This window comes from Protopterus annectens, chromosome 9.part0, assembly GCF_019279795.1.
Source record: "Protopterus annectens isolate FY-2018-M chromosome 9.part0, PAN1.0, whole genome shotgun sequence".
In the NCBI taxonomy this organism is placed as follows: domain Eukaryota; kingdom Metazoa; phylum Chordata; order Ceratodontiformes; family Protopteridae; genus Protopterus; species Protopterus annectens.
This window is the reverse complement of record NC_056743.1, coordinates 175,027,318-175,044,057: the sequence shown is the minus strand read 5'-3', so window position 1 is coordinate 175,044,057 and position 16,740 is coordinate 175,027,318. Positions and strand designations below refer to the sequence as shown.

Genomic DNA, 16,740 nt, shown 5'->3' with positions numbered 1-16,740 from the left:
CTATGAGCTTCTGTTGCTGCTGATACCATTGACCATTTCTCATAGTAAAAGTCAATACAAAAATGATGGTCTGTCTTCCTGACTTGGTTCTTCTGTTACATCTGAATTATCTGTAGAAAACTAGCAGAAGAAAACGTTCTTCATTAGTTTAACTTGTGCAAAAGATCTGTAGTTGAACAAACTAATTAAGAGGCACTGATGGTAACATGGTAAGCATGAAATAATAGTCTTGAATGACACACACATTATGGAAAAATAAATGAAATGATTTACATATGAGGGTTTACAATTCAATAACATGTAAAAGCTTCTAGAACAGTGCTTTCATGAAAAGTTTTTTCAACTCCTAGGTTCATAGGCAAGTACTATGCTAGCTGCCTTGCGGGCCACTTTAAACAAGCCTAGCCAATTTTCCCTTTTGTTTTTGAATGAATCCATCCCATATAGTGGTAGATTTGTTTTACTAATCTCATGGTTGATACTTATGATCCCTGTTATTCTCAAAAGGGGTAATGTATGCATCAAACAAATAACTAAACTTTTTTTTACGAATATTAACTGCCAATTGTCCCCATATTTAATAAATGTTATCCTACACATTGTCAATATTTGCATAACTACAAGAAATTAAAAATAATAAACAGGGCATACCATATAGCAAACCTAAAAAGGAAAACGTAAAATAGCTAAATTAAACGCATTGATTGTTACAATGTCTGTGGATTTACAGTCTATTAAATGGTTTATAAATTTGTATATAAAATAACTTTACTAAGGAAGAAAAAAAATGCATACTCCCTACAGTACACAGTGGCAAACCTCAGTTTGTGACATCTGAATGGCATAAATAAAGTTATGTACTCACCATAATGTTCCATGTTTGTTGTCCATCTCACCTTCATTCTTACTGGTTGGATTCTGAACCGATCCTCTGTTCCAACTCAGCCGTAGACTAAAGCTTGAAGTCTTCCAGTGGCTCGTGGCTGTATCCCTAACCCATCATGCTCTAGTGAAGCTCCTCAGATCTTGTTTGCTAATAACCCCAGTTACCTAAGGTACTATTTACAACATCTTATGAAGACAATGAAGAAGGTCAGAGAACACATTTGCCAAATGAAATAACCTCTTGTTTCTCTAGGAGCCATAGGCAGGGGGAAAGGGGGTGGGATGCAATAATGAAGGCAAGATGAACAACAAACATGGAACGTTATGATGAGTACATAACTTCTTTATGTTATGTTGTCCTATCTCGGCTTCATTCTTACTGGTTGGGACAGCGCCCCTTGCACCATATTTCCTGGGTAGCTCACAGGAGGAATATAGTCTTCAGGACAGTGGACCCAAGGAGGCCCTGTCTCCGGAGGCCAAATCTACTTTGTAATGAGTGATAAAGGTATGAGGCCTTGCCCAAGTCGAAGCAGCACAAATGGTATCAAGTGGTAGCCTAGCATGAAAGGCAGAAGTGGTTGCTATGGCTCTTGTAGAATGACCCTCGACTTTATAGGGAAGAATTTTGTTGTTAGATTATACATGAAGGTAATCTGAGAGCCATTTCAAAAGTGTGACCTTAGATACAGGAGCACATTTCTTTGCTTCTAAAAATGAAACAAATAACTGATCAGATTTCCTGAAGTCTTTTGTCCTATGTAAGTAGACACGTAACTGTGTACATCCAGTTGGTGAAGCGTATATTCTGCCGTGTTGCCATAGTTGGGAAAAAAGACTGGTAGCTCTATGGAATGATTTAGGCATGACTCTGAGCATACTTTTGGTAGGAAGGATGGGTTTGTTTGAAGGGATACGGGATACTCTGTCTGTGGAAAAGCATGAGGAATCTTGATGAGTGGATGGGAGATTGTAGGTTTACCCCGGGTATCACTTCTGTGTCACTGTTAGACAGAGGCACAGCATACTAACCTCAAAAAAGGGCATAGCAAAATTAATTTAAAATGGGTGGCAAAAGCCAAACACATTCTGGCTGGGCTTATAAATGCCCTAGGGCAGATAGCCTAGTATGAACCTATGAACCTATATATGGTGGCTTGATCGATAGCGCATGCAGCTCTGAAACCCTTCTAGCAGAAGTGATGGCAATCAACATACTTGTTTTCCATGTTAAAAATTTTAGATCACATGATGATGCAGGTTCAAAGGGGGAAGAATCGAGCAGGACAAAAAAAAACGTTAGGTCCCATGATGGTAGAGGGGTTTTTATGGATGGTCTTAACAGGTTAGTGCCCTTCAGGAAGGCTCTGCATAGTCTGTGAGACATCAGATTTGGGGCCAAATCACTTGTATGGAAATTAGATATTGCTGCTAACTGCACACGAATGGTAGCTGCAGCTGCGCCTTCATTAAATAGTTTTGCCAGGGGTCAATGTGTTTACTTAATACCCACGAAGAAAATCTTTTCCATTAACTCATACATAATTTTCTCATGGAGGCCTTATGAGAAGAAATCAAGATAAGTTTCACAGAAGGAAGGTTAGGAAGCCTGGCTATATTTGGAATTGGAGCAGCCAAGCTGTCAATCTGAGGGTTTGAAGGCAAGGGTGGAGCATTCCGGATGTATAAGTCAGAAGGTCTGGAAATGGGTCCAGAACCCACAGGTCCTCCTGAAGATGAGGTCAAAGGAAGAAGAACTAAATCTGACGAGGCCAGTATGGGGCGATGAGAATTAACTTGCTTCCCAATAGTTGATCTTCTGGAGAACCTTGGGTATATAACAGGAAAGGAAGGGAAAGCATAAAGGAGACCCGAGGGCCAATCGTGTACAAATGTATCCCTTGGTGACTCGCCCAGAGGGGGGATCAGGGCAAAATAGCTGCTGCATTTGGCATTCATGGATCTGGCAAAAAGGTTGCAGCAAGGCTGGCCCCATTTGCGGAAGATAATCTCTGCTAATACTTGTTTTAGAGACCACTCATGAGACATGAGAAACGCTTTGCTGAGTTTGTCTGCTATCATGTTGGATTTCCCTGGGATGTGCATTGCTATCAGAAAGCATTTGGAGGAGTTCGCCCACTGCCATACTCTCAGGGCCTCTCAACAAATGGGGTAAGACCTGGTCCCTCCTTGTTTGATTATGTACCAGACAACAGACATGTTGTCTGCCTGTATTGCATTTGTTTCCAGTAGGAGAGAGTCCTGAAGTGCCTGCAACGTCAAAAGCACTGGTCTCATCTCTAGGATATTGATGTGCAAATGGGCCTTGTGATCCTGCCAAGTGCCTTGGACTGCCCTTCCCAAATAATGCCCCCCTCACCCTATTTGGGAGGCGTCTGTAGTCACTGTGGCCACAGGCTGTGGAGGAAGAAAGGGTTGACCTGATGTCACGAGTGGAGTGAAGCCACCAGCGAAGGTCCATCTTGCAGGACTCTGTTAACAGAATTTGGTGAGACATGGGTAGTTCCTGCAATGACCACTGAGTGAATAGTGGCCACTGCAGAATTATCATGTGCATGTGTGCTAATGGAACTAAACTTATCGCTGACGCCATGGTTCCCAAGACTTTTTAAAACTGTTCTCACCTATACTCTTGTCTTGGAGAGAAGGTTGGAGACTTGCTGTCTCAGAACTAAAATTTTCTGTAGGACATTTTGCCATTGTATTTGTGTCGAAATCTCCTCCTTTAAACACAGTACGTTGCAATAGCAACAAGGCAGATTTTTCGTAATTTATTGTGATTCCTAGATGAGAGCAGAGAAATAATGTGGTGTCTCCTGTTTCCAGCAGTAGATGCTTGGTGGTGGCAGTTAGGAGTCAGTCGTCCAGATACGGAAACACACTGAATCCTAGACATCTCAGGTGAGCTGTGACTACTGTCATACACTTGGTGAACACTCTGGGGGCTATAGTGAGACCAAAGGGCAGAGCTCAAAACTAGTAATGACTGGCTCCCAGCTAGAAGCGCAGATGACCTGCCCATCTTTATGTGGTAGTACGCATCCTGGAAGTCTATAGAGCACATTCAATTGTCTTTTCCCAGAAAGGGAAGACTTAACTGCAGTATTACCATCCGGAACTTGGTCTTTTTTACTGCTTTGTTTAATTTGCTGAGATCTAAAATGGGCCTCCAGTCCCCTGTTCTTTTTGGCAGAAAAAAGAATCTTGAGTAAGTTCCAGATCCTATTTGGTCAGCAGGGACTCTTTGGATGACTCTTGTCTAGCAACTTTTGAATTTCTAGAGTTGCTTGATCCCTTTGACTGGGTGGAACATCTAGAGTGTTCTTTATGTTTGGGACGGGAAGGGAAAAGGGTATGGAGTAGGCTCTGGATATACTTTGTACCCACTGGTCTTGTGTTATTTCCAGCCAGGCTTCTAAAGATAATCAACCCCCAAATGCCTCCAGAGATGGGCAGACGAGCCTCCCTTCAGGAGCGCTGAAAGGGCCTACCACAGAAATAATCCCTGTTGCCCTGATTTTGTGGATCCCCTCTGTGGCGTGAATGGCGTCTTCCATTCATACTTCCTCCTCTGCCCCTAGAGGAAGAGTCACCACGTGTGTCCTGAAAAACTCTCTGGGATTTATGGAACCACATCTTTCCCCCCTTATGGCCTTTTGGATAAGGTCTGCAAGGTATGGAAAAAATGGACTCCAACGGCAGAGTTTTTCCTTCTTGTCCACACCTAGTTAGTGTGTCCTTGACTTTTGACCTGAACAAGGACGAACCATCGAAAGGGACATTAATAAAGGAAGATTTAAAGGGTTCTGCAAAGTCACAGAGGTGTATCCAGGAATGTCTCTCCTTAGGGAAATTCCTGATCCCGCTGCTCTGCTCACTCCATCTGCTGCATAAGAAATGAGCCTCATGGAGGAGATGACCACAGAGTTTAAGGTGAAGAGCTGAGAGGAAACCTTGTCTGATACCCCTGCAGCTATTGTACCTTGGAGTGCATCTCCAAGCTCCTTTAGGAGATCTCTTTGTAGCCTTACAAAATGTGTGAGATAATTCAGTGATCTTAGTGTAAAGGATGCTGAAGAAAACATGCACTTCCCGCATCTGCCCAACATATGGGACTCCTTGTTTGGCAGATGGACAGACGAGGATGTTTCACAATGTTCCTTTTTGGTGGCTGCTGCCACTACCATAGCATCTACAGGGACACCCTTAGTCAGGAAATCTTTATCAGAAGGGGCTGTGATTAACTTATTTGGCCACTGAGGGACAGGTTCCACTGCATCTGGAGACTCCCATGCTTTTCGACTAACTAGCTCCATAAGTTTGTCGATAGGTGGAGACATCTAAGGGGTTGAAGAGTGAGACCCCAAAGGCCCTCAGGTAGACAGACTCCTCATCAGAAGAGTTGATGGGCTTCCAGCCGCCTCTCTACTTAAGGATTTCTAGGATGTCTGCAAAAGAGATATCCTCAGAGGGCAACCGTGGGGATCCTTCCAACTCACTGAGGTCTGTGTCAGAGGATACAGACTCCTCTGGGGAGTCTAAATGCTTCCTCTTGCAGGGTCCCTTACAAGGGACCTTTTCAGAAGGGTATTCTAGAGAGAGTCTGGAAGACAGGGGTTCACCTGATGGTGCACCCTGAGGCCTAGGGTCTCCGCTGGTCTGCAGCAAACAAGATATGGGGAGCTTCACTAGAGCATAATGGGAAAAGGACACAGCCATGAGCCAGTGGAAGACCTCGAGCTTTAGTATACGGCCGAGTCGGAACCAATGATCGGTTCGGAACCCAACCAGTAAGAATGAAGGCGAGATAGGACAACATAACATACAAAGTTTAAAATGAGTAAGAAAAAACACACTTATCTTGCAAAGGCACACACTCAACTGAACAATGTGCATAAGTATAAGGTGTACAGGTGTGTGTGTGTGTGTGTATATATATATATATATATATATATATATATATATCAATCAAAGAACCCAAAAGCAGAGTAACACTGTAAGAAGGCACAACATCCAAACACGTAAATCCAAGTATAAAACTCCTTTATTGTACAATGGTAAGTGCTTTCACGGTTGAACAAAACCACTTCATCAGATAAGGAATGATGAAACTAAAGACCTTATATACATACACAATAAAATCAATAAAAATCCCTCCAAAACTCAAAGGGACATGAACAAAAATCTGCCCTTGCCTAACTTCTTCATTTTCAATACGGGCTTGACAGCTACAGATTTATTCAAGCAATACTGTTTATGTGCTGCAAGTCTAAAAATCCACTGTAGTTCAATACTTTCAGTATTAGACACAATGGGGCCTAATCTATTAAATTTATGCAGGACTTGAAAAAGGAACCTATAGTCAGATCCATATTCTAATGTGTGTTTGGCCAATGTACTATAAGTAAATGATTTCCTAGAGCAATAGTTATGGTCCCTTATTCTTATTCTCAAATATGATAAAAGTTTTCCCCACATAAAAATGGAAACATGTAACACAATGAGCCACATAAATTAAATCAGTAGTGTTACAATCTGCACAGCATCTCAGTTCCCATAATTTACCAGTGGCTGGATGTTTAAAAAACCTAGATTTATCAATGAACTCACAGAAATTACAGGAACCACACTTGTGTGTTCCTGTGACCACTAAAGGTGCTTTGTAAAACTTAGGATAGCACAAAAGTTGCTTCAAACATCTTTTATTTTTAAAGACAAACTTAGGTTCATGTCCCATTCATTAGTTTTAGAATCAACCAACAAAATTTGCCAATTGTCAAAAATCACCTTTTTTATATTGTCAACATCGCCCGAAAAAGATAACACAACAGGTAATCTATCCCCAGCCATGTATTTAGCATTAAAATCACCTGATACAACTTATGCAGGCGACAAAACTGAAAAAAAATGACTTGGCTCGCCCACTACGCTCAGCCTGTACTTTATTAAAAGCTTTAGAAATTTCATATGAGGAATATCCTCTTTGTATAAAAGCATCGTGTAAATATTCCATTTCATTTTTAAAATCACATTCCTTACATGATAGCCATGACACCCTCATCCCTTGTCCCACCATCATCATTCTCTTTCGGCTTTTCCCGTTAGGGGTCGCCACAGCGGATCATCTCTTTCCATTTCTTCCTATCCTCTGCATCTTGCTCTGTCACACCAACCGCCTGCATGTCCTCTCTCACCACGTCCATAAACCTTATCTTAGGCCTTCCTCTATTCCTCTTACCTGGCAGCTCCATCCTTAGCATCTTTTTCCCAATATACCCATCATCCCTCCTCAGCACATGTCCAAACCAACGCAATCTCGTCTCTCTTGCTTTGTCTCCAAACTGTCCAACATGAGCTGACCCTCTAATATACCGATTCCTAATCCTATCCATCCTAGTCACACCGATTGCAAATCTTAACATCTTTAACTCTGCCACATCCAGCTCTGACTCCTGCCTTTTGTCAATGCCACTGTCTCCAACCCATATAACATAGCTGGTCTCACTACACTCTTGTAGACCTTCCTTTCACTCTTACGGATACCCGTCTGTCACAAATCACTCCTGACACTCTTCTCCACCCATTCCACCCTGCCTGTACTCTCTTCTTCACCTCTCTTCCACATTCACCATTACTCTGAACTGTTGATCCCAAGTACTTAAACTCGTCCACCTTTACCAACTCTACTCCCTGCATCCTCACCATTCCTCTACCCTCCCTCTCATTTACACACATATATTCTGTCTTAGCCCTGCTGACCCTCATTCCTCTGCTCTCTAGAGCATATCTCCACCTCTCCAGAGTCTCCTCAACCTGATTCCTACTCTCACTACAGATCACAATGTCATCTGCAAACATCATAGTCCACGGGGCCTCCTGTCTGATCTCATCTGTCAACCTGTCCATCACCACTGCAAATAAGAAAGGACTCAGAGCTGATCCTTGATGTAATCCCACCTCCACCTTAAACGGATCTGTCACTCCCACTGCAGTCCTCACCACTGTCACACTACCCTCGTACATATCCTGTACCACTCTTACGTGCTTCTCTGCCACTCCCGACTTCCTCATACAATACCACAACTCTTCTCTAGGCACCCTGTCATATGCTTTCTCCAAGTCTACAAAGACGCAATGCAACTCCTTCTGACCTTCTCTGTATTTCTCCATCAACACTCTCAGAGCAAACATTGCATCTGTAGTGCTCTTTCCTGGCATGAAACCATACTGCTGATCACTAATCATCACCTCCCTTCTTAACCTTGCTTCCACTACTCTTTCCCATAACTTCAAGCTGTGACTAATCAGTTTTATCCCTCTGTAGTTACTGCAGCTCTGCACATCACCCTTATTCTTAAAGATAGGTACCAAAACACTTTTTCTCCACTCCTCAGGCATCCTCTGACTTTCCAAAATTTCATTAAACAATCTAGTTAGAAATTCCACTGCCATTTCTCCTAAGCACCTCCATGCTTCCATTGGTATGTCATCTGGGCCAACAGCCTTTCCATTCTTCATCCTCTTCATAGCTGCCCTTACTTCCTCCTTGCTAATCTGTTTCACTTCCTGATTCACTATCCCCACATCATCCAACCTTCTCTCTCTCTCATTCTCTTCATTCATCAGCCTCTCAAAATACTCTTTCCATCTACTCAACACACTCTCCTCTCTTGTGAGTACCTTTCCCTCACTATCCTTTATCACCCTTACATGCTGCACATCTTTCCCAGCTCTGTCCCTCTGTCTAGCTAATCGGTACAGGTCCTTTTCTCCCTCTTTAGTGTCCAATCTCTCGTACAACTCTCCATATGCCCTATCCTTAGCTTTTGCCACCTCTCTCTTTGCCATGCGCCTCATCTCCTTATACTCATGTCTACTTTCTTCATCTCTTTGACAATCCCACTTCTTCTTCGCCAGCCTCTTCCTCTGTATACTCTCCTGTACTTCCTCATTCCACCACCAGGTCTCCTTGTCCTCCTTCCTCTGTCCAGATGTCACACCAAGCACCTTTCTAGCAGTCACCCTTACTAGTTCTGCTGTAGTTACCCAGCTATTCGGTAACTCTCCACTGCCTCCCAGTGCCTGTCTTAACTCTTCCCTAAACTCCACTTCACAATCACCCTTTTTAACTTCCACCATTTAATCCTTGGCACAGCTTTCACATTCCTCCTCCTCTTCTTGATCACCAACGTCATTCTACATACCACTAATCTATGCTGCTTAACTACACTTTCACCTGCCACCACTTTACAGTCTCCAATCTCCTTAAGACTGGCCCTCCTACATAGTATATAATCAACTTGTGAGCATCTTCCTCCACTCTTGTACGTCACCCTATGCTCCACCCTCTTCTTAAAATACGATTCACCACAGCCATGTCCATCCTTTTCGCAAAATCCACAATCATCTGACCTTCTGCATTCCTCTCCTTAACACCATACCTACCCATCACTTCCTCATCCCTCTGTTCACTTCACCAACATGCCCATTAAAGTCCGCTCCAATCACTAGTCTCTCACCCTTGGGTACACTCACCACAACTTCATCCAACTCACTCCAAAATTTCTCTTTCTCTTCCATCGCACACCCAACTTGAGGAGCATATGCACTAACAACATTCATCATTACACCATCAATTTCGAGCTTCATAAACATCACTCGGTCAGACACTCTCTTCACGTCTAAAACACTCTTGGCATATTGTTCCTTTAGTATAACCCCTACCCCATTTCTCCTGCCATCCACACCATGATAAAACAATTTGAACCCGTTTTCCTAAACACCTGGCCTTACTTCCCTTCCATCTGGTCTCTTGCACACACAATATATCAACCTTCCTTCTCTCCATCATATCAGCTAGCTCTCTTCCTATACCAGTCATACTGCCAACATTCAAAGTTCCTACCCTCACTGCTACACTCCTAACCTTCCTCCTATCTTCCTGCCTTTGGGCACGCCTTCGCCCTCCTCTTCTCCTTCGGCCAACAGTAGCCCAATTTCCGCCAGCACCCTGTTGGCTAACAGTACTGGTGGCGGTCGTTAACCCGGGCCTCGACCGAACCGGTATGCAATTATGAAAAGTTCTCTGCATCAGTAATTTTTGGCAGAAGTTTTATGCCGGATGCCCTTCCTGACGCAACCCTCCCCATTTATCCGGGCTTGGGACCGGCACAAAGAAATGCACTGGCTTGTGCATCCCCAGTGGCTGGGTTATCCCTTGTCCCACCATAATGTTGAAAAATAAATGACCAGGATGCATGCTGGTAAGATGGAGGAAAGAGGGAGTGTAACACGGCTTTCTATACACTTTGGTTGAAATATTACCTTCATTCAACATAATAGAAACACCTAAAAACTCTATCATACTTGCAGATACATTGGATAATTTCAAAAAATGACTAATTTTTAAAAAAAAAACATTAAACTCATCTGCATTGCCTCTCCATCCAATGAAGAGGTCATCTACAAAGCGGCGATAAAACGCCACTTCAGATGTACTCAAATTATTCTGCTCCCACTCCATCGTAACAATATTGGCATAAGAGTTGGAGCAGCTGGTGTCCACAGCAACACCAGCTGTTTGCCAATAATATTTGTCTGCAAATAAAAATATATTATACTTCATAACTAATTCTAAAAGCATACATAAAAAATCAATCCTATTATCTTTACCATACATATTCCATCCTCATTGGGTATACATGTAAATAGTGAAGTTACATCCAGCGCAGCCAATAATTCAAAATCATATTCTCCCTGTGTTCTAATGTATTCATACAGATAAGTTAAAAAAATGTGTATCACGCAATACTATTAGATACTGATTCAGGACCATCTTTGTGTGTCCAAATAAATGGACAATGGTTAAGTCAACCATCCACTTCCAGCCAAAATAGGCCTAAAAGGGAGGAAAAGTAGCATGCTTATGGATCTTAGGAAGACCGTGCAGTTGTGGTATTAACAGTTCATCCACAGTTAGATATTCAAAAAACTGTTTCTCAAATAAGCCCATATAAAAGCACTCACTTATCGCATCATCTACACATTGTTTGATTTTATCAATATCACATAGCTGAACTTCCTTATACGCAGATCTATCAGAAAGCATAGCAATAACAGTAGCATAATAATACTCTGTATCAAGTATCACAATCGGTCCCCCTTTATCTGAGGGGCGTATCACAAAGTCAGCATTTTCACGCAATTCGGTCAGAGCTCTCAACTCATTCGTAAATAAATTAGGGTATCTCAATGCTTCACATCAGTAACTTCACTCGGTGGTCTCCCTTCCAGTGGATCCAATCATTGTGAGGCATTCACTCTAGCAACCACCTGATTGGTGGAATCAGTCTGCTGTGGGTTCCGTTCTTTCAGCCATGTAAAAACATGGTTGTGAGCAAAATCATATAAATCTCGATTTAGTTTCTTCTTTTTTTGAACTAAAAGACGGCCCTCATACTGATTAATTTTGTCAAATAGTTCATTAAAATATAGTTCCACTGCTTCCTCTCCCAGAAGATTTACCAGTTCTCGTTGGTTGAGCTGGACTTTCTCCACAAGCTCATATTCAATGGGTGAAAAGAAATCAATTAGGAGACGCAAATATGATCTACTTGTCTCCAAATTAAAACGCTGCCACTGGGCCAACAATTGTGGGTAGGTATTTCCATACGTAAGCATCGTCAAAATTCGGAGACCTCTAGGAATCGCACTCATGCTGATACAAGCATCTAAATGGAACCTCTGGCACTGTAATCTTTTAAAACGATACATGTCATTTTCTAGGCTTCGTTTAATGTCCCAAACCTGTGGTCCAGTATCACAATGATTAGGAATATCTGAAGCATCTCCACTCAGATCACCAGTAAGCAAAGGGTTAAGCTGGCTAGTCATGAATGTCAATAGTCTATTGTTGCTTGTAACTTCCATACCATCTATATTCATAGTATTAACAGTGTTACCTGCTGCCATGTTACTGAAAGTATCCAAAATTCTCCCAACAAGGCAAAGCAAGACAGTCTGTAGATAAAATATCAAAGAACCCAAAAGCAGAGTAACACTAAGGCGGCACAATATCCAAACACGTAAATCCAAGTATAAAACTCCTTTATTGTACAATGGTAAGCACTTTCACGGTTGAACAAAACCACTTCATCAGACAAGGAATGATGAAACTAAACACCTTATATACATACACAAAATCAATTAAAATTCCCTCCAAAACTCTTAAAGGGACATGAACAAAAATCGGCCCTTGCCTAACTTCTTCATTTTCAATACGGGCTTGACATACAGATTCATTCAAGCCATACTGTTTACGTGCTGCAAGCCTAAAAATCCACTGTAATTTAATACTTTCGGTATTAGACACAATGGGTCTCTAACCTATTAAATTTATGCATGCCCCCTGCACCCCCCACAACCCCCTTCTTAAATATACCAACTCCGAGATCGCACTTCAGTGCAGAAAAGGGAAATTCTCCTATTCTGCACCGAACATGCCATTACGTTTAACCTTCGAACTCTTGAAAGGTCGATCATATGGTGTCAACTATATGACATTCGACATTTCAAGCATTCGGAGTTCTAAAAGGAACCCCACATATGGTTTCACTTCAGAATGTTGAGTTACTGAAAACTCGAACTTCACATGGTCGAGACCATATAATCGAGTTTTCAGAAACTCGAAATTGTGAAGTGAAATAATATAAAAAAAAGTCAAACATATCGGTTCTGCAGAGGGTCAAGGCTCCCTGCAGCCCCCTACTTAAATATACCAACTCCGAGATCGCGCTACAGTGGGAAAAGGGCAATCTCCCGTTCTGCGCAGTATGCAGAAGCACAGAATGGGAGATTTCCCATTTTCTCGCTATAGTGCGATCCCCGAGATGGTATATTTAAGAAGGGAGGGTTCAGGGGAACTTGCCCCCTGCAAAAAAACTCATTTTCAACTAAATTAAACTGTTTTTTTCAAAACTTCACAATTTCGAGTTTCTGAAAACTTGATCATATGGTCTCGACCATATGAAGTTCGAGTTTTCAGTAACTCGACATTCTGAAGTGAAACTATATATATATATATATATATATATATATATATATATATATATATATACACACACATATACATATATACATATATACATACATACACACACACACATATATAATATTACCAGAGCAAAGACCATTTGCATCCTATGAAAGATCACCTCAAAGGTGTAGGGGGCAATGAACAGTGTGTCAAGTTCAAGTCAAAATGTGTATCCAAACCAAGATAAATACATTTGTAACATTAAGCAGATAGCCTCAGATGATCAAACACACATCTCATTTATTTAACAGACCAAGGTTTGATTCTTTCTGTTTTCATTTGCTTATCCACATGACTCTGTAGAAGTCACTTAACCAGACACCACTCCAGAGCAGAGTCTGAAAAAGGGCCATATAGATTAGTGCTCTAACCTGGTTAAAAAAACAAATACACAATACAAGACATGCGAAAATAAAATATACACCATCCCCAAAAGTAAAGTCTCAAATTACTTCAAACATCTGCCAGTATTTACTGATCTCAGCTACATCCTGTAAAATCCAAACTTATAAAATAAAAAAGTTTCCAATCCAATTCCAAGCAATATTTTCTCAAACTAATTCAGAATCACTGTTCCTGAAGCACCTTTGTACAGTACAAGAAAGTAGCAGCAATATACTTTTGCTCAATATAACCTGGGGCAAAGACGGAATCCAATGTGAAACAAAGAATATTACTCAGCTGTACCAGATACTTAACTACAGGTTATTAATTTCCACACATAAGATATCTCCCTAGTGCAGAGGGATGAAGTTCCGAGTGTAATCCAGATGACCTTGGACCAATCAGCAGTCCAGGTGGTGGAACTGCTGGCAGAGGAAGGTCTGAATAAGAAGTTGATACAGGCCCGCCTATTCATGACCATTGATGAATTCTGACAGAGTTCATGGAATTTGCACTAGAAAGTAAAGGATAAGATCACAACTGTGGACCTACCAAATAGGATATATGTTGTAGCTGCTGCAGGGTATCATGCATGATAGACGTTTCAATGCAAGTCTTCACAACAGAAGCACACCTGACATTCTGACTAGGGGAGGGGTAAGATTTATACAGTCACCCCCTACTGAAAGTAGCAGCAGGGGGATGATATTTTTTCAAGATACTAGCTCCTCCACACAAGACAGCTCCATTTCAAGAGGAAATCCAAACACTTTGCTGTAAGAGAAGAGGGGTTTCTCACAAAGATGAGATAAAGAAAAAAAAAAATAACCAGCTGGCTTATTTTAAGAAAAATAAAGAAAATGTAAATGAGATGTTAAACCATTAAAAGGCACCCCAGAGTGCTGAATGGGACTGGAGATGGTTGGTCTAGGAGCAGCCATTATGTTAGCTGGTTAACCTTTGCCACGCCAGTGTCCTCTACTACAACATATACATTTAAATCAGTTACCATAATACATGTACATTTTTCTTCATTTTAGCAGGGTGCACTGTTGATACATTCTGACACAATTAACACAAGCAAAGCTTATAAATACATTTTCAGAACAAACATCTGTACAAATCAGTTTGATATGCAAATGACATACAATTAATCTACAAAATTCCAGCTAGCTGTGCTGGCACAAGTCATACATCCACTGCCCTACTTCTCCCTGGCATGGCGAGCAGTACCTCCTATCGTCACAATGACATTTAATGCTTATCAACCTGGGAATTTTGCAAGCCTTAAAGAGGTCTTTATTCTTTTACAAAGACATGTGCAGTATGCAATTTCTATAACTAGGCATAAACACATTAAAAGATCATATAATTACACATTCCACTTATGCTGTGCTGATGAGGTCAATAAAAAAGCTGAACATGCATGTCCACAGCTAGTAGGGTTTGGCTTTATTGGCCTGAATGTATCCATAAAGACTTAAAAGCTAAAAATCACTCATGGGCATTCAAAAGCCATGTAGCTGAAATGCTTGACATTCCTAAGGGGTCATGCGCATATATTGCACCACAGCATATTATATTTCAGCAAGAACTGAGTAATTTGCAAACACAGCTCAGGAAGCTTTTTAGAAAACCAAAACTAAATTCAATCAATTGTCCCAAGAATGCTTCAGTTTCCATGTGAAAGATAAAACAAAGTTACAAAAAAATGCACAAATACAATCAATAGCTGCTTTCATTGGGGCAACTTAAAAACACACCGGCTTACCACTGCTTGGGAATGCAATAACTCCCCTCCTCTTACCTGTTCACCTGGCCAAGATCTCGTGACCATCCCAATCTAGGTCCTGCAGTTGCTCTTGTTCCACCTCTTCTGAATTCTTCCTCAGGCAGATCATCTGGGTTAAATGTGGTTGACTGACTTCTTTTAAGTCTGTAAAATGAAAAGATGCTTTGTTCTTAAAAGCACATCCTCACACCACACCAAGAGATCATCAGTGTTAGTGTATGACAGAATAAATAACTTTCACTCTGGCAATTGGGTATCCTCTATTAAAAGACTGTCTTTACAAGTTCACAGGCAAGTACTAAGCTAGCTGCCCTTTGTGAGCCATTTTAAACCTAGCCAATTTCCCTTTGTGCTCAAAATTACCTATCCCAGTTGGTTATAGACTGGCCATACCCTTCCCATAATTGATAATTATATAATACCCCTAATGTAAATAACTGGGATCACACCACAGATAATTTGAGGGGAAAAGTATTTAAGAACTGCCTTTGTCCATTAGTAAAGTGGGCAGTCCTGGGGTAAATTTTCTGTTTTCCATCCATAGATCTAAGTTGTCATAAATATGGACAGGGATGAACTTTGTTTTATGTGGATAGGGAGTCTGTTCCACAGCAGAGGTATCCCTCTGTGAGATGCACTTGTCTCTCCAAACCATTCTACTGATGCTGCAGAGGAGGTTTAGATCCCTATACAGAGTACTTCTGATGACATCTGACTTGCTGATGTACAGTAAATCCACCAGTAATGGGTTGGAGGATGCCTCGTATACCAGACACAGGTCACTTCTTTGCAGTCTGTAGGATACAGAGTATAGTGACAAGGCCTTTATTTGGTCCACACAGGACATGTTTATAGTATGGTATCTTTGTGGGAGTTCCAGATGGTGCATGTAATTGGACAAATGCACGCAGAGGCATTATATTCAATGATTAGTCTAATGAGGGCTGAGTAAATAGGGACAGTGACATCCTAGATCTAGATATAGATTTATTTATTCACTCCTATCAAACACCTAAACCAGGGCTAAAGTTTACCCGCTAAGCCTATGTGACTGTGTACCATGTCATCGGTTAGACCCTGCAGATATATCACTGTATTCCAGCTAGTCAGTTCTTTTCCCACATCCTGACTTTCCATAGTGATAATTCACAGCATGCTATAAATATACTAGAACTGTGATCCACCTAATTAACATTACTTCATTTTTGCCACAAAATCTTTACTATGCAGCACTGTAGCATTGGTACCTGCTATTAGTTTTTCAAGGAAAAGAAAAAAAAAAGTGGAGTGCAAAGTGACCATAAGTGGTCATAATGTATTGAGCTGCATAACACTCACGTGATGAAAATTAGCATACTCGCATGACATGTTTAAATGTACTTGTCAGCCATCAAATCTCTGGCCTTATACTCACTCATACCTCACATTGTACAGATCTGTTCAATTTCTGACAATATAGTAACCCAATCATTTTCACATTGTACAGATCTGTTCAATTTCTGACAATACAGTAACCCAATCATTTTGAGTGAAATATTACTCCAGGTCCATATTTTAAATCTGT

The 16,740-nt window shown here is 41.2% G+C and overlaps 1 protein-coding gene across 1 annotated transcript in view; it reads right to left on the bottom strand.

Moving 5' to 3' along the window:
* PPFIBP1 (PPFIA binding protein 1) overlaps window positions 1-16,740 on the bottom strand; it is a 2,404,664-nt gene that overhangs the window by 840,537 nt on the left and 1,547,387 nt on the right. The window contains exon 18 of the mRNA XM_044082713.1: window positions 15,192-15,320. Within this exon, the coding sequence (XP_043938648.1) occupies window positions 15,192-15,320 (129 nt within the window). The remainder of the gene's footprint in view (window positions 1-15,191; window positions 15,321-16,740) is intronic.